This window comes from Octopus bimaculoides, chromosome 16 (genome assembly GCF_046866305.1).
Source record: "Octopus bimaculoides isolate indiv1 chromosome 16, ASM4686630v1, whole genome shotgun sequence".
NCBI classification, from domain to species: domain Eukaryota; kingdom Metazoa; phylum Mollusca; class Cephalopoda; order Octopoda; family Octopodidae; genus Octopus; species Octopus bimaculoides.
In genome coordinates, this window is record NC_142943.1 from 2882542 (window position 1) to 2902635 (window position 20094).

Genomic DNA, 20094 nt, shown 5'->3' on the forward strand with positions numbered 1-20094 from the left:
AAGCAGACACTGGAGCATGACACAGTCTTTAGCCTAATTGGATCCTGCCAAACTGTCCAACTCATGCTTGCATGGAACATAGACATCATTAAATGATGATGATGGTGTGTGTATTGCATGTTAATAAGCTCTTATATAGTGGGCAAGTAGTAACTTTCTCTGTATGTCTAATATGGTTTTCCCATCATTAAACAGAGGAAAAACAGAATCATACCTATTACAGTAAAAACTCTAAGTTTCCACTCAAGTTATAGAGCCTACCAGCAATTCTAAAAGTACACACTCCTACAGTTAATGTCTCTCAACGGCATTTATTAATAATAATCTGTATCTGCTACCAAGATCTGCCTAGTATAAGATCTATGTATTTAGGTTCTCTTACAGTTTTATGTACAACTGATCTGGATTTAGAGAAATCCATGATACAAAAACAACAATAACAAAAAAAAAATGTAATTAGAGATAATCAGAGTTAATATCTAATAGCTATCATGATGAAGAGACATGAATGGTATTGTCTTCTAGATTATGATGTGGGACTTAATAGGTAGCACAAATTTTGAGGAAGTCTTAAAGTTCTCAACAAAAAGAGCAATTAACAAATGACAATAATGTGTTATTCTAGAAATGGAATATATTTCGTGAAAATTTTGTTTCTTGCTGCTGTTAATTTACTTTACTAGTTTCAAGCATTGAACTATTTTCAAAAATATTTAAAACAAGCAATTTCAGCAAATAGTGAAATACTTCTGACAATCAAAAATTAATATTATTTCTCATTTGTTCATCTCTAATTTTAATAATTGAGATGTTTTGAGTTCTTAATTAAAATAATGTACTCGAATCATGTATTCACGAGAGGTAATTATATACTCTTAAAACAAACTGCAATATTCTAAGAACACAAGAAAACTTTACAATTGTAACTGTAATTAGAATATTATTATATGGTGTCCCAGTTTCTTATTTTTTTTCCTTTGTGAAAAAGTGATAATGAAAAATAAGTTGATGATAGGTTTCATTTACCTTATTGGTTCAATTTTGGTTATTATTTACAAGCTATGATTTCAACTATGAGGTATTGTTCAACTAAATTAACATAAATCCCATCAAGCACAAATGTTATTCTCCTCCTTTATCTCTCTTATGTTTTTATATCAGCTCCTTGATTAATTTCAAACAAAGTGTATTTTGTGAACAACCCTAGTTTATTGATAAATTAGTTCATTTATGAAACAAAATGCGGAATTGAGAAGCCTCAAAGTAAATATAGCAAAGACTAAATTTTATGTAAAGAAAATAGACTTCACCCTGCTACCATTAGAAAAATGGCCATGCTGAATATGGTGTGGAGAAGTAAGTCAAAACTGCATAAGCTAAGCTCAATGTAAAGTAAGGATTTACAAGAGATGTGGAGGGATCTCAGGGAGGTGATAGAAGAAAGGAGAAAATGAAGAAGTGACAGATGCACAGAAGAAGTTAGCAATAAGAACAGACTTGAAATAAAAACCATCAAATACTCAAAAGGATCGCTATTAGTAGCTCTTTTGTTCCACACTTAGCTTAGTAAATAATAGTACTGGGTGTTATGAATCATTGTAGGTAAGAAATTTCAGAGAGTTATCATTTCTGCAGGTTACAAAAGGAAGATTCTACGTTGTTTGTGTATGAAGTGTGATGTTATATGATAGTGAGGCATGGAGGTTGAATGAAAAGGATTCACAAGAACTAAAAAAAGAAATTAAGCTATCATACCCTACTGGATATTTACTGTTAATATTATCACCCATCATTGTAAGCGAAAAATATATTTGAAGCAGCCAATAAAAATTATAATTTAGCATTGGTTTAAAAAAAATAATATTTTCCTTTTCAAAGGTATATGATAATGTAATTTATTATCTGTAAGCTTCCACACTGTAGCAATTCATTGGTTAAATAGAATTTCTATATGTCATGAGTTAGGTTTCCTTTACAATATGTTTTGCAATATCCCAACTGTATTAGATTTTGTAGATTAATTTCAGTAGATTTGATTTCCAAGGATTTATATATGCCTCAAAAGATCTTATATCTTCTTGCAATACAATTATCAATGTCAATATGTAAAGAATGGTTTCGTATCCTCCAAGAGTTTATAAATCCAAACTTTGCAATCAATGATTATATTTATCTGCTGCTCCATCCAACTAGCCATTGCTTAACCAGAAATATTCTAACAATATCTTCAGTGTGTATTACTCTTCACTCAAACAGTATTGCACGAAAACTTTTAGTGACAAGAAGAGAATATTTCCCAACAAAATATTTGAAATCTTATTTCATAAAATCAATGAGGTAAAGATTAGTAATTATTGATATTAATGCCACATCAGGTAAGATAATCTTGAATCCAATCTTGTAAGTGTACTTTTCCAGAATACACATTTTTTCCCCATCAAAAATATTGATCTACCTTCCAACAATTTAGAAGGAAATTACCAATTAGACATTATTTAATTCCAGAGAGAGTGGGGAGTAGAGAAAGAGTGTACCAAAAAGGATTTCTGGTTTTCTTTCTCAAATTCTTGCTAATAGAAGGAGAACTAGTCTCTAACCCAGGAAACCAGATGGTATCACTGGAATTTAGGCAACATCAATGGGTTACACATACATGGATATACACAAGTGTGCACATGTATAAATGTATGCAGGCACAAATGTCATTGTACGTGGATCTGTGTGTTTTGTCTCAGTACGTATACACATAAATAGGATTGCATGTCTACATGTACATATGTGAGCATGTAAGTATTGTTGTTGATGTCGAGTTCTTAATAGCTTGCTTTGGTTAATAGCTTGCAGATAAGACTAAAAAGATTTTACAAAATGCCACTGAAGTCAATATCTTGTTTCTGCAAATATCAAGTGACTTTTTCATACAAGAGATAAACTATCCAGTTTGTATGAAAAGGTTCTGTCTTCAGGGTTAATGGAATTTGCTAATAAATGAAAATAAGGGAATCTAAAATGTATAAAGGTAAACAGTATTGTTAGATACCCAATCATACTGGCAAATAGAAATCATGTAATATAAACATAGATATTAGAAATATTAATAGTTTACTAGTGAGATATAGATTCCATTAATAGTTGGTGGGTAATAATGGTTAGAACTATGAGCATGTAGAATAACTAATGTTTGAGACACGAAGGAAACCTGTTCTATGCAGAGGTGGTTCATACATCTCCACTCATCAACAGGAAAAGCTAACAACACATTCAAAGCTTTTTGAGAAGTAAATTTTATCTCTCGTTAAAACAAAAAATTATAATGCATAAATCAATACTGTTTCAGTGATACCTGCCCTGATTGTTCAATCAGTGAAATCAGGATGATTACATGTTTTTAAAATACATGTACTCATTACGTAATGCCCAAGAAGAATCAGTGTGAAAATGTGGGAAAAGTCTCTAAATTACAGTGAGTAATCCATCCAATGAACTTCCCATCACAAATCTCAAACACACACATCGTCACCATCATTTAACCTTCATTGTCCATGCTAACATTGCTTGGGCCGTCTGACCAGGGCTGGCAAGCTGAAAGTCTGCACCAGACTCCAGTCCGTTTTGGCATGGTTTGTACGGCTGGATGCCCTTCCTAACACCAACCACTCCGAGAGTGTAACGGCTGGCAAGGGTGCCATTTGCATGACATCAGTATTTGCCACGACTGCAATTTTACTTGGTTTGATGGGTCTTCTTCTCAAGTACAACATAATGCCAAAGTTTCAGTCATTTGTCATTGTCTCCATGAGGCCCATTGCTTTCATAATGCCCAACACCTCCATGATTATTTATCTGAAGAATTACAGATCAGAGAATCTATACATGTTTTTTTTTTCTTTATGTATACTTTTGTAACTCCTATATTGCAATGAAACACATGTAATATTAAATTTAAAATATACCGAATTTTTCTAGTCTTTTGTATATGTGTATGTGTCTGTGTATACACGCACATATCTTTTATCTGTTTCAGTCATTCGACTGCAATCACACTGGGGCACCACATTGGAGAATTTTGAGTTGAATGAATCAGTCTCAGTATTCTTTTTAAGCCTGATACTCTGTCAATCTTTTTTGCTGAAGCATAAGTTACAGGAACATAAACAAACCAACACTGGTTATCGAACAGCGGTGGGGGCGGGGGCAAACACACGATAGTCTTCCTTCTGCTTCTGTCTACCAAATCCACTAACAAAGATTTGGTTGGCTCAAGGCTACAGAAGAAGATGCTTGCCCAAGTATGTCGTTGGGAAGCAATCTTCTAACCATACAGCCAAGGCTATATATATATATATATATATATATATATATATATATATACACACACACACACGCATTTTTGGTTAACATAAGAGAGGGAACTCAATAACAGATGTAGAGTATATCTATTTGTAAAAATGTTGATCCACTGTCACTACACAAAAATTCTTACTCAAAATGATCATTCAGACAACTAAAATGAATGCTAGCTTGGGCTGTGCCAGAAATCCCTAAATGATAATACATAGATTTCCATTAGCCAAAGAATTTTACATTTACATATTTTTGCATTCACAAATATATTCATGTGACATGTAGCCCTTGAAAAATCTATTTAATATATTAGCAGCTTAATGTTGTCTACAAATCTTGGATCAAAGAGGAACTAGTGTTTCAGTTACGGAATTCTTAAGATTTAAAGATTTATTCACTTCATTACAATTTGTTAAATACTGTTTTTCCTTAAGAAAAAGTAGTGGATATGTTATTATTCTAAGATTAGAAATAAAGGTTTCTTAGTTTGAATGTTGTCAGAGACTATCTATACAGCCAAGAATAAGTCAATGACAATTGGAGATTAAACTAATTGAAACCATGAAAATTATGCAAGAAAAGTTTTTTAAAAATTCATCTCTTATGATGAAATTGAGAAGCTGAAAACTTATCTTATGACTAACTAATCTCCAACATTTAGATATTTAATCCTATAGATGTGCTCTTTGATTAATAATAGCTTAATTATCAATTAACTGTTAAAATTAGTCAATTTTTTAAATTTTTTTAAAGTAGCTATACTGAATCAGCAGAAATATTTGCTGTTCATTTTATATAAGAAAGAAATGATTGTAAAAAGACTAGTAATTAAAGGTAAAGTATAATTAACTGAATAATACAACTTAACTGAATAATACTACTTAACTTTTCTGCTTGTCAAAATATGACTATTATTCTTTATTGAGAGTAAACTGATTAGGGCATCTTAATTAATATTTAGTTGACAGGGTCGATTAAACCAGCTATTTTACACATAATTGCTGTGTTTAATGAAACCCAATAGATACTAGAGATAAATTCTTAGCAATGTACTGATGTGACTTGAAGCTACACATTTTACAAATGTTTTGTTCTAAAAGTAAAATATTGATCACTTGCCAGCCAGACTATTACTTACATAAAACCACATCTATAATAAAAAAATGTTTAATTAGCAAAATCAGTCTTCCATTGTACAGATCACTTATATGATATTAATAAGCATGCTTTTGGTAAAAAGTGGATTCATTTTTTTTCTTTAACATGCTCCATTCATGTTTTATTTCTTTCATTTTGGTTGCATGATTAATTTGGGGAACAGTTTTTTTTTGTCTTTTTATTGTCACAGCTTTGACATTCTTGCATGCATTGCACCTATTTATAAATGGTAAGTAAGTCTCTGCACTTGTTCATTCTTAAAGCTTAATATCATGTTTTCAAATGGTGAAATGAATTTATGCAATGTTTAACTAACTGAAAAGCTAATTTCATTTGCTGTGAATAATTCTTTTATTCCAAGTCAATCAGTTCAATTCTGCTAAATGACACACAACTAACCAAATTTGATGATGTTAATGTTCTGTAGACCAACTAGGGAATTGATTCAGCTAACAACACATCTACAGCCAGCTGCATTGTGGTTTCAAGTCAACTTGTCATCGTGCTTCACCAAAACATGCTTCATATACCTAATTAACAGGCAAAAAGTTGGTCTTATGAAGAACATCTAGATTATTTAGATATGTTCCAGACCATCTCTAACTTAATAGCACTACCTAATAGGATCTGTTAAATTATTTTTTAAGTCATGTTTTGTGATATCATGGCCCATTCAAGAAGTTGACTGCAATCTATCTGGGTGTAGATGGCTTATCTAGTATCGCTCAAAGACATTTGTTCAGATTTCATTTGAAGAGTTTGATTTAGGATAATGTTAATAGAGCAGAGGCTGTTGAGGAAAATTGTGTTGCAGTGAATCTGTGTGTTGTGAGCCTGAATTTTGCAGGGGTCATATGGCACATAGCCCTTGTCTTGGATGAATTCTGAATAAAAAGTTAAGATCGTTTGGGCAATGTTGGTGGTATATTCCCCGCATTGTGCAAATATTATAACATTTACAGCCACACTGGAGAGAATTAGGTTTTAATGTTTTAAGACGGTCCCAATAAACAAGATCAGTTATGCTTTGTAATAAAATTTGCTCAAAAACAAATATAATTTCTAAAAATTACAGAGAAATTGCACCAACATCAATATGAGGAAAATATCTATAATAAATTTGTTATTAATGTATTTATTTTTAAATATATTTTAAAAGCTTAGAAGTTTATAAAATTAGACAGAAATGGTTAAAGTTAAAGCTAATTTAATAAAAGCTTTGAAAGTAAAAAAGGAAGAGCGATAGTGAAGCTGAGACCTAAACAACCCCTGAATCCTGTCTGACAATGCTAGACAGGGACGGTCTTGATTCTAATGTTTAGTGAGGTGCTTATGATACTCAGTTTCCTGGATACAGATTTACAATCTAGTTGATTGCAATTGTAATTTTCTAAACTATTAATAATCTCATCTCTAGAAATGGAAAGTATTTCAACATTCAGATTTATACATGTTTTGATCAGTTATTTCTGATGACGATTAGAATTTAAACTGATAGAAACAGAGTATAGATGTAAATATCCATAGACTCATTTGCAGAGATGAAGTTATTTGTTCAAATATTATAAACCATACAACTTCCAGGTATCAGAACAATTCAGGTGCAAATGTGCCTCTGCATTTACATATAACTTATCTAAAAACTGAATATTGAAAGAAATAAGATTTTTAATGATTATTTCACTAATACTTATTTCAATAAAACACCAGTAGCAATAATTACATTCCATTGATATTGCTTTATTTATAACTAGTAATAGAATTATTTTTGTTAATTCAAACTATTTCATCTTGGAATTATAATTAAATAGCATTGCAAACAATATCATTGACATCAGTGTATTTCATTTCACTGGTATATTATCTATTTTATATCATTTACATCTGCTTCCAATATTATTTTATTTTTATGATGTATATTTTTTAATGATTTTCTAGCACTTTTCTATTCATATTTCATTCATAAATTTCTGTTTCAGATATATCTCACCTACTCAATCTCAACCATATATATGTGCATTTGTGTGTGTGTGTGTATACAGTAAATTCAATTCCAAAATAAACTTAGTAATATGCTCAATAATTGCTCTTTAAATTTAATGAAAAATTGTATTTCAAAATTAACATTCAAGTATTTTCATATATTTCTATATGTCTCTATAGTGACAGTAATTTTTAGAAAAGTAGATTTTCAGAAAAATAGAGTACATTTTAACAATGGACTATATAGATCTGTATGAGTCTATGTACCTACATGCTTGTGTTTAAAGGTAAATTCAAGCAAAATTACTATAAATAATCCTCAAAACAGTAAAGAATATCACGGGAAGGTAAAAATAATGAATCAAGCATTGCCCAGAGAAATTTATACTCTATTGAAGTAAAAAATAATATTGTCCTTTATGACTTTAAGAGAAAATTTGAAATATTAACTATTACATATTATTTATGCATGTAATCAGTTTAAAATCATAGTCTAGACTTTTATAGAGTATAAAATGGTTCAAGGTTATATTCTTGTTTGTAAAAGAACTTGGAAATACGTGAAACAGATTAAGATTAAGAACTTAAATGGTGACCTTTTTTTCTTTTTTTCTATCAGCTATCATCTTTTATATAATAGTTCTATCTACACATATTGTATGATTCAAGTACTGTTAGAGTATCAGAACAAAAAATGACTTTCAATACTTGCTCTGGTTCTTTGTGTTCTGATTTCAAATATCACCAAAGTCAACTTTACTTTTCATCCTTCAGAGGTTGATAAAATTAAGTAACAGTCATATATGCTGAGGTTGATTTAATTACATAACAAAGCCCTCCTCTCCACAAATTTCAGGACTTGTGCTAACATTAGAAGCAGTTGTATTCTGCATATTCAGTTTACAAATATATTTTAACATATAAAGAGTAAGAAAAATAATTTTCTTTGCTATTGCAACTAAACAAGTTCCAAGATCTGAAGCAAAAGATTTAAAATAGACAACCAACGATGAACAACACGGACAGCATCCAATTCTGAAATTTAAGCATCAGTATAGTGATCTTGCTTGTTAAAAGACATCATAAACATCTATGTTCTGGTAGCTGTTGAGGACACTACATAGTAAAGAAGCAGATTAAGTATTTGTGACAAAAAACGAACTATTCTCACAAACATCTGGAATACAGACAGTCTGTTTAGATACGAGTACTACAGCCTACACCTTCTGCTTTTACTCTGCATTTTTGGCAGATGTTATACAGGCAGTAGTATTGCATTCACGAAAGCCTTACAGAAGTGTAGAGTACCCATGCCAAAGATCCATGTACTCTTTTACTTGTTTCAGTCATTTGACTCTGGCCATGCTGGAACACCACCTTTAGTCGAGCAAATCGACCCCAGGACATTCTTTAGATGCCTAGTATTTATTCTATCGGTCTCTTTTACCAAACCGCTTAGTTACGGGGGTGTAAACACACCACCATCGGTTGTCAAGCGATGTTGGGGGGACAAACACAGACACACAAATATACACACACACACACACACACACATATATATATATATATATATGTATATATATATATATATATATATATATATACACAACGGGCTTCTTTCAGTTTCTGTCTATTAATCCACTCACAAGGCTTTGGTCAGCCTGAGGCTATAGTAGAAGACACTTGCCCAAGGTACCATGCAGTGGGAATGAACCCGGAACCAGGTGTTTGGTAAGCAAGCTACTTACCACACAGTCACTCCTGTGCCTGGATATCAAATGGGAAAGTAAGTTTTGCATTATGGTTATGGAATTCCATATTACAGTAAGATTTTCAGGATCAGGACATTTCCACAAAATGGGGGTTGCCTGTAATGATTGTGGTGCAACTTACAGTTTACAGTCCAGCTTAAAATTTTCAGTTCAAGCCTGAGGATAAGTTAAAACCAAAATATTCGAAATATTTTTTTTTTCTCCACCATCCCATGAAGTGACTTTTATTACCACCTTCTTCCTACAGTGAAATGACAATCCTCAAAGTAAATCAGAAAATCTCAGCTAAAATGCCATCATAACTCTTTGTTATATTATCAGAATTTATGCCAGTATTCTGAACAGTAGTAAGAACTTACAAGACAATCCAGAATAGGATGGATTTATCGTTTCTGAAGTGGGAATCTTATAAATGAAAGTGACTTTTAATTCCTTTCTGTCTGCATGCTAACTTGACTATAATTACTTGTGGAATAAAATATAAATAAATTTATTCATGGCTTCAAGTGAAATGAAGCATTTGATGTGATAGTATGAAATTGACTTTTATAAAGGAACAACTCTTAGAAGTCTTTCAGTTAATTTTCCTCTTGAAATCACACTGATTTAGTCATAAGAAATTTAATGATTGAGACTTAAAAGAACATCCAGTCTTCAGCCAGCCATTCCAATTATAAAGGCTTTATCATACAAAATGTTACCCTGACTGCCATTAATTGTCCCATCGCAAAGTTCCATGCATTATCTCTAATTCTGATAAAAGTAAATGTAAGCAGGTACAGAAGCAAAATGAATCGGGTCAGTGATATGAAATATTTAACACTGTCTTTGCAATTATAATTTTACATGGTTAGTCTACAGGAAAAAAAAAAAAAAAAAAAAAAAATCTGTGTTCTACAAGATTCAACTATTTATTTCCATATTATTCCAAGTTGAGAAATGCTTTAAACATAGAAATACATTTCTGAATACATTAATATGGAAATATATTTTCTCAGCCTGATAAATTAGTATGACACAAAGGAAAGTTTCTGATGTTGTTTAATATTTGAGCAGTAACCAAATAAATATTTTTTTAAATTCTACAAGTATTTTAATACTTCCCACTCAGCTTCAAAGACTCATTATATTGTCAGACAACTTATTGGCACTAAATCCTTGTTAAGTGAATAAATTACAATGAAAATTGCTTTTCATTCCTCCAGATAAAAATATTTTTCTAGTGATTTTTTCTCAAAGCAGACATAGGTTGGATGAAACTTGTTGGAGCAACATCTTATAGCCAGATGATGTCCTTCCAAACACCAACCCACACTTTGTTTTCATGCAAGGAACTCTTTATTCCAAAGACAAGTCTGTGTAGATTGAAGCCACATATCTACAGCATGTTGTGAAGGATATAAACACATCACCAATACCCAAGTAATTCAATGTGAGGACACATACATAAACACCCATACATGAAACAGGCTTCCATATAGTTTCTGTCAACCAAATTCACTTACAAGACCTTGGTCAGTCTAAGATGATGATGCCTGCCCAAGGTGCTACAGTTGAAAGAAAACCATAAAGTTGCAAAGCAAAATTCTTAGCCTCACAGCCATGCTTGCATCTATTTGAAACATTGTAGTATGAACCCTAATAGATTATCTTTCATTAAAATCTACTTTTCATAGGAATCTAAAGAATTCACAGGAATGATATCCATTGTTTTGTATTCACTTGTAATAAGCAAGTGGGTCACTTGAAAATTAAAATGTTTTGCAATGAATACTACTCAGTGCTCATGCCAGATGTGAGCCATTAACTACTGAGGTGAGAGATTAGGTGCTCTACACATCAGAATCTTAACATAACCAAATGAAATAAAATTTCTTTTGAAAAGAACAATCTATTAGCAATTCTCTTATTAAAAGAAGCAAGTATTTTAATATCAGTTAAAGGTCAATATGATGAGGAATTCTTTTGGGGAAGAAAACACTACACACATTTTATGTTTCTCAAAGTGAGGAAACAAATACCAATAATTTAATTCAGTGAAAAAATTATTAAGAGATGAAAGAAACACACTTCTAAGTAGTTTTATTTGCTTGCAAACGATTTATACTTGCATATATATTGTACTGAAATTTCCTACTATGAAAAACTACTGAGCAAACAACTGTATACAATCTATTTAATTTAAACCAAAATTAGAAGACTTAATATCAAGAAAGATGTATTTGAATATTTATTTTGTAGTCTGCTAAATTAATATTGAGTTTGAAATACAATTTTATTAGTAAGGAGATGGATGTTTAGATATTTGCTCTGGAACTCCCAGAATTGTTGTTTTGCTTCCTATTAAATTGTATGAGTAACAAGACAAATGTAAAATGTTTTATGTACACTAAAATGATTGCTCTTCCAGCACAGTGAATGGGTTATATTGGCAGAGTCAAATATCATTAAATAACTGAGTTACTGCAATATACTGTGCAGTAAATGTCAAAATCTATGAAAATAATGAATTTCAGTAATGTTGATGCTGTTTGCATGAAATCAAAGAACCTAATTCCTATGGACCAATATAAAATGTTGTAACAGGAGGGATGTTCAAATATTATCAGGAATGGTACTTTCATGACATAACTATAGTACATGATCAGATATGAGATAAATGAGGTAAAAAAAACTAAAATGTCAGAAGGTGAAAACTGTAATTTTCAAGGAATTCCAGAGACAAAAGGTAAAATTCACAAAATTCTACATTTGTTTTACTTTGAATTGAACAATTCAAGGAGGTCAGTGACTTCTGGTATCTTCAGCCTTAAACTACTGACTGTAAGGAAGACTTCCTGTCATGCAAAGGATGTCATGCATGATGTGTTGTGTAACAAGCCCCAACATATCTAGCAATTAATTCTCTTGAGGTTAAAATGGCAAGCCTTCTTGAGGACCTGTGTACATTGCATTCTTCTCTACAAATCTAAACCACAGTCTATAAAAGAAAAAGCTTCAAGATCACATTGAATGTACATGGAGGTTCAAATCATCTCATGGCATGAGTAAATGACCAAAGAGAATATCTATGTCTACTATTTTTATGCATACAGGGTTGGCTTCAGTTTAGTGCTGAGCCATAATCTGTATCAAATATTACACTTTAGAGACTAATAGAATACAAAGACTCCTCTGATACAATGATGTAATTGGCAGAGATGCACAACATGAAACTGAGGACCAGGTGGAGACAGAGATCCCTGATGCAGCACTGTGAAATGTATCTCAGTTGAGACCACTTGAAGAAAGAAATTCTTTAATTTCCAAGTTTAATGATAAATTTTAATCAGTCATGAGAGTCTTCCTCAAATGAAATGCGAAGGATGATACAGTGCTATGTCTGCTACTTGATTTATTGTTCACAAAACTAATTATTACATTTCTAATTATAGTTATTGTAAGATTACGATTTAATTGTTGGAGCAAAATTTAAACTGGTGCCAATATTTACAAGTCAATGAATATATATTAAGATATTTAATATTGACCACAAAGGAAAATAAATTGAACTGCTAAAATTTACTTCTTAATTATTATAAAATGCTTCCACACCAATATTTTAATCAAAACATTAAGCAGCATATACTTTTTCACATAATTATAAAAGTGAACAGTATTTAAAATAATTACCATACAAAAATAATTATAATTGGTCATACACTTGCTCCTTTCATCCACCTATTCTGCTGTTTCTTCTGACATTGCTTATTCTCTCTCTCTCTCTCACACTCACACTCACACACACACACACACACACACACACACAGAGAGTCTCTCTGATCCTCCTCTTTGGTCACTTGAATAAATGCCCTACATTATTCAACATCTTCATCTACACTCTGGCACCCATTGCTAGCCTTTCCACCATCATCACCTTCTCCGCCTATTCTCTTCCTCAATCTACATTGTAGATGCTGAGTACAAGGTAACTTACCTCCAATGCCACTACCATGACATAATGTGCAATCCCCACCCCACATTCCCTCTAGAGTGGTTGGTGAGCAAGGCAATCCTTCTAGTACCATGAGAATATTGTTGGTCATATGATCAGCTTTTATGGCTGTATCTATTGTAATATTCCATCACCATGGCAACTTCCATATGGATGAAACTTGTCACATCTCTGGTCTGTTGCCGACAGCATCTTATCTCAGAGAAACCTCCAGTTCCTCACTATGCAGTAAGGTCCTATCTCCTCCTTTCTTCCATAAAACTTCTCTGAACATGTGTCAGATAGAACAGTCTTTCAATTTCCCAATCTTCCTTCACCAGATTGTCTTATGTCTCTCGGTCAGTCTAGCTTTTATCCTAAAATCACTGACCACTAGTCTATGTTGTGTGATAAATTTCTCACTCAGTGGTGGAGTTTATTAAATTGTAAAGATGTACCTTGAACAAAATCTGCGAGACAAAATCGATTCTATATCTATGAGAAAAGTAAAATATTTCTCAAGTATTGGAATAAATTGGAAAATCAAATGTAATTAAACCATCATTCAATACGTTATTATCAACAACTTTTGATGTTCAGAAGTTTAAAAAGTTTTAAGTTTTGTACACCCACTTCTTGATATTCATTAAAATATGACTGGATCAGAATTAACAAGCCTAACCTAGGAACAGAAGAAAATGTAAAGTAAATCTTAAGACCAAAAACAACATAAATCAAAGGTACACACATTAAATATGGGAAATCACATTTCTGTCAAGAGAAATTATTTGATGGTTACCAAGCAACAACACTAATGTAGTTTAAGGTGGTCACTTGGCAGGTAATGAAAGTGTCAAACAAAAAGTTATTTAGTTACAGCCCTTTACATTATGAGTTCAAATTCCACCAAGATCAACTTTATTTTATTAATCTCCATAAGGATGAAAGGTTAAAGAAATACTCAAATACTGGAATCAATTTAAACTATATCCTTCCCCAAAATGTTGTCTTATGTCAATGTTAAAATGAAATATTAGGGTAGTTTGTTTTAGGTAAAATATCCTTGTTAAAACAAAGAATGTTGCATAAAGCATGAAAAAATTCCAGGAAGCCAGTTTTCTTATGAACTAAAGTGATCAGTTTTATTCTTGAAACAACTAATATGAATAATTAAGAGATTTTCATGTAACTTTAGAATATATCATAATTTAGTATTTTCTTGGCTTGAATACCATTAACCTGTGATCTTGATTAACTTAAGTTCTCAAAAGAAAATCTGATTGTAGTGTATTCTGTAGAGTCAATGAGTGAAATTTAATAATAAGCAAGGATTAAGAGAAGACATATAGAAATGCTTTTAAATGTACTTTATTCTATTTCTCCATCATTCAGCTTGTTACTAGATTGCTTTGTGCTAATATTATGGTTTTTTTTCTTATTTACTACAGACTGCAGTTGAACATAAGACTTGCACTGCCAGGTAATTATGCAATTTAGATCATTACATATAGATCATCATTTTGATATCTACTTTTCCATGTTTACATATATCAGAGAGAATTTGTGGAATTTTCTATGATGCCCTTCTTAACACCAACCCTCACTTGTATCCAAGAAGGTAATGTTTCCCCATGACCAAGCATGTCTTCACAAAAGACTGGAAATAAATGACACCACTTGTATGGCAGTCACACTCATTTACAGCTTTCACACAGTGTCAAAATAGTGAGTCAAGCAAACATGTATAATGGTGTTCTTTCAGATTCCATCTACCAAATCTACTCTCAAGGCATTTATTTGAGCTATAGAAGAAGACACTAATCCAAGGTGCCATGCTGTGGCACTTAAAACAAACTCCATGGCTGGAAAGCAAACCTAAGCACACAATCTTGTAATTTATATCAATATATATTGTTATTGTTTCAAATAGGATTTATCTTCATGCAAGTACAGAGGGTTTCTCATTCATTATTGGCACCACCACATTGTCATGTGGAATGATTCTGTAAAATTTGCTACTTGAATTGCTTGTCTCCAATGTTCTAGAATTATCTGCTTTTATGATTTAAAACAATTCAAATTTTATGTATTTAATGCCAGGTATATTTAAACATGATTCATAAATGTTTATAAAAATATTGCTCCATTTTTAAAGACACAAAATATATTGCTTTGTAATATTGATTAACCTACTAAATTACAAAATTCTTATCTTAAAATGTAATTAAATTTAAACAAATTTACATTTAGAATATAATTAGCCTTCAGACTTAAGATACATATTATAAAAACTGTAAATTTTTTTTTTCTAATTTCAAAGAAAGAAATAAAATACAATTTACATCATTTCTTATATATTTAGAATATTTTGTAAAATGAATCATATATATATATATATATATATATATTTGAATCTCTAAATTACACTATTGACCTTAGTTTTAATTTTTCATATTCTAATTATACCGTGTTCAATATTAATGAATCTAGTGAAAAAACTATACTAGTTTGCATTCAACAAGCATAAAACAGTTACAAGGAAATGCCTTCATTGATCTACCTCAATTTGCTAATTACCACCAAATGAGCTTCTGCATATTACTCAACCTACTACACACAACAGCTGAATTCCCTATTGTCTTCAAAAGGGGCACTACATGTGTGTGTGTGTGTGTGTGTGTGATTTGGAACAAACTAAATGGTAACACTTTTAATGTGGAAGAGCAAATTCTTCAAAAACATTTTATGGTTGTTTATTTTCAAAACAATAAAATTTTGCAATATTTCAGAAAAATATTTAGAACAAAGAGAAAGTAATTAATTTCTTTTTAATTAGGTAGTTCTGAGTAAGAGAGGCAGAGCCCATACAAAACATGAAAATATTTCATATTCTCAACAAATTAAGATGAAATGCTTGTAATTTTCACATCATTATCTCTTTTAGCATTTCTAAACATGGTGTCTAATATTTCTGTTAATTAACACTTAATATTTATTTAAACAATAGCCAGCTTGATGATAAAATGTTTTCATTTCTTATTCAATTAATAATAATTGTACTGGAGCAGTATTTTATTACCAGAAAACACATGAAAATTAAAAATTGTAAACTAGAAAATGGTATTTCTGAAAGCATGGAGAAACAAGATAGCAGCTTTAAAAAACACCAGAAATGAAACGTCTTCATTATATTTCTTAACCATAATGTAGTGAATGACAGAACTGGTGAAGCAACTAAACAAAATATTTTGCAGTAATATTTTGCATTTCTTAATTCCCTAAATTCAAACTGAATAAAAGCCATCACTTCCAGTCATCTTCCAAGGGTAAAATAAGTTCCATTCAATTACTGGTGTTGATCTGACACAAAAAAAGTGTGGCAAAAGTTGTGAACAAAATCACAGTTGGTTTGAAGTAGATGAAGTAGTATTCACTCAAAGAGATAAAGCACAACTTAAATGGATTAGAGGATTTGTGTTACACAATGAAATTATTTAAAATGAAATGGCTTTTCTGACAGAATCATTGGAAAGGAAATTTATGTTCAGTTCTAATGATGATCACAGTTATTAGAATATACAAGAGAGTATGAAAAATATTTGAAACATTTCACACATAATTTTCAATAAACATTGTCAGAAATATAATCGCCAGATTGTTGTAAACTGTTTTAAGAGAATTATGACAGGTAAGTCAAAACAGAAGTGTGAACACACACATTTACAAAATTTACATTTATCATATTCTCAAAGTATGCAGTCAATAACATGAGATATATATGGTACACAAACATACACACAAGTGTATGTGTGTGTGTATGGGTGTATGTGAACATGACTTGAGTATCAGAAACGTGTCCCACAAAATCGTGTTTGTGACTTCAGGAGTGTATATAGCATGGTTTCACTTGAGTCGTTGCTACAATTGTTCATTGATTCCTGACTAACTACTTTCATAGTCTAGCAAGACCTTTAGCACATTGCAGGTGTAATTTAACAAGATATCTGAAGATGCTCTGTATGCCCCCCCCCCCCACCACCACACACACAAATGAGTACTGAAAGAAAAGAAAATGTATGAAAAACTGTCATATGAGTTGGAAAACAGTAAACTGTTGAGCTAATTGCTTCAGAATGCTATGCCTGCTATATCTTGAATAAAGCCCATTACTTCAAGTTACATTATTATTACTTCCTTATAAATGCTTGGCCTCAATGTGCAATAACCTCTTCAAAAGACCAATTATATATAACTAAGGATATCAATTAAAAAATAGGTGAAGCCATTCTTCCTATTATTGGTAGATATAACAGTGTTAAAACATTGATTTGCATCTGTCAGCCCAATATTATCTCGAGTTTCTGATCAAACAAAACGTTTTGCTTTCCTGTCTAAATACAAGCATAATCATATCAACTTTACCTAGTTATCCCAGCCATCCACATTATAAAACTTCACTGCTTCCTTTCTTTAAGATTATAAATAAAGAAAATATATGTACACGCACACACATTTCCATGTGTACAGAAACACTTTCAGACCCTCTTAAGTCTTAAAATGATTTTAAATTCAAATTTCTTATTCTATTTACTCATCAGTTATGATGTAAATGCATGTCTGCCAAAACGATGATAGAATAGATCTTGATAATAGCAAAACATTTTGGGTTTTTATTTTTCTATTTTAACAACTGAAATAGTAAAAATATATTTCAAAATATTCTCTTCTTATTCAAATTCTTAATATATCTTTTTTCCTGCAGCTCACCCAACCTTCAAAGGGATAATAATATCCATGGCAACAAGTATGTATGATACACTTGCCATTGATGGAGCAGAGTATTGATGCAGATGTGTCTGAAAAGAGTCTGACAAAATGTTGGATTTTACCAGTGACAGAAGTGACAACTCCAATATCCCAAAATATATTGATTGGCAAGAAGATTTCAAGAACGTTCTGCCTCTGCTGCAGTCTGAGTATATTCAGTAACATTTTCGCTGACCAGCCAATCTGAAATTACTATATCTCAACAATTACTGGATATGTTTTGAGGACAACTTCCAACAACAATCAAGAATGGAGGTTGCCAAATGTCGAAGCTCACCAAATCAAAGTCGAAATCAAGTAGAAATTTGAGCTTATCATCACATAATTGTCTCAGAGTCTATTCTGATGTTGATGTAGAATTTCTCACAGCATGCATGGCTATTCATGATGCAAACCACTCCAACATGTTTAAACATGTTGTAACCATTATTTATGTTCATGTTGTAACCATTATGTTCATAGAATTCTTGTTCAGAATTTTGTTATTGTCTTGGAGAGAGTTAGAGAGAGAAGTTATTGCTTTCAAATGGGATTGCATGCCATGTGCTAAAAGGGAATGCAGAGCAAGAGGAAAAAATTAAATTTTTCTTTTTGGGTTTTTTAAAATTGGGAAGCTATTTTTGTTGGTCAAGAAATGAAAATACAAGCTATATGTATGACTGACTGTGTATAAATACATGAGTATAAATATGTATATATATATATATATATATATACCGACATACATGTGTGTGCATGTATGTATATATATATACATATACACACACATGTATATATTATGTTTATTATATATTGTTTTGCACATATATGTGCTGTATCTATCATATATAATATACATATACTCTTTATATAATATATATATATATATATATATATATATATATATGACAATGCATATATATATATATATATAATACTTATATATTTCATATACATACACATATTTAATACATATGTAACACACAAACTATATATGTCTATAAATTTGTATGCATATGTGTGTATGTATATGTGGTGTGTATGTATGTGTGTATATATGTATATACATACATAGACACTACGTACATATATATGAGTGTGTGTATATTTATGTGTATCTATGTCATGAAATTAATACACATTGTTTACAAATGAGAAAACTAATCATGGAACCAACTTTTTATATGATGGATTTAAAACTTGATGAGGTGAGAGAAACAATCTCATTCATTTAACAGACGTTTTGTTCCAATCTTAATACTTAGTGGTTTGTGAAATGAATACTAATCCATGTATCTATGAAGAATTGTACTCTGAGAATCATCAGCATATTAAATAGGCTCTCTGAGATGGAGTTCTGGCTTGCTGACTCATTATGTTGTTTAAAATGGGACAGAAGAGCCTATTGGAATTGGTAGATCTCTGAGATTTTCACAGCAATGCTTACATGAATGAAAATCTCAGAGGCAATCTATTATAAAATTATTCAAATTTTATCCCCAACCCAACAAAACAGTCTAAACATAAAATAGAAAAATCTTTTTTTTTTATCTTCTCATTGATATGCTCACTTAATTTATTTGAAATTTATTCAATGGGAATGGGGAAATAAGAAGGAAGAGATGAAAAAGGAAGAGAAATTTAAAATACATAATTTGAAACTGAATTACGCTAGGAATAAAGAAATTGCTAGAAGAGAAAACTGCATTTATATATGGTTCTGAGGAGATGTAGAGAGAAACTTCCTAGCATTTTTAACACATTGAAGAAAAATTAAAAGAAAATAATACACATATAAGCCAAGGTATGTGAAAGAAAGTTTTAAAAGATGCAATTTTTAAAAGCAGAAAAGGGAGATAAACAAAGCGCCATTTTTTGTGAGGGATTGTTGGGGGAGGGTTGTTTGTTTATTTCATTATCACTCTTATATAGTAAGTATATACTAAGTGTGTAATTACTAATTTTTGTTGCTAATATATATTAAAACACTGTTTTGAGGGAATATGTATCGAAACCATATTTCCCACTTCTTGTGAGATGGAAAAAATCTAAGTATAT

The 20094-nt window shown here is 31.1% G+C and overlaps 1 protein-coding gene across 36 annotated transcripts in view; it reads left to right on the forward strand.

Moving 5' to 3' along the window:
* Window positions 1–19820, forward strand: part of LOC106878639 (thrombospondin type-1 domain-containing protein 7A) — a 1055067-nt gene extending 1035247 nt beyond the window's left edge. For 17 of the 36 annotated variants that reach the window (XR_008265800.2, XR_016244537.1, XR_016244542.1 and 14 more), the window contains 2 exons: window positions 14679–14710; window positions 17993–19820. Coding sequence is in view for 29 of the 36 variants with exons in the window: in XM_089364014.1 (XP_089220140.1) it covers window positions 14679–14710; window positions 17993–18044 (84 nt within the window). In the remaining 7 variants the exon portion in view is untranslated. The remainder of the gene's footprint in view (window positions 1–14678; window positions 14711–17992) is intronic. The other 19 variants (XR_008265799.2, XR_016244539.1, XM_089364004.1 and 16 more) reach the window with 2 other exon arrangements.
* The last annotated feature ends 274 nt before the right edge of the window (window positions 19821–20094 follow it).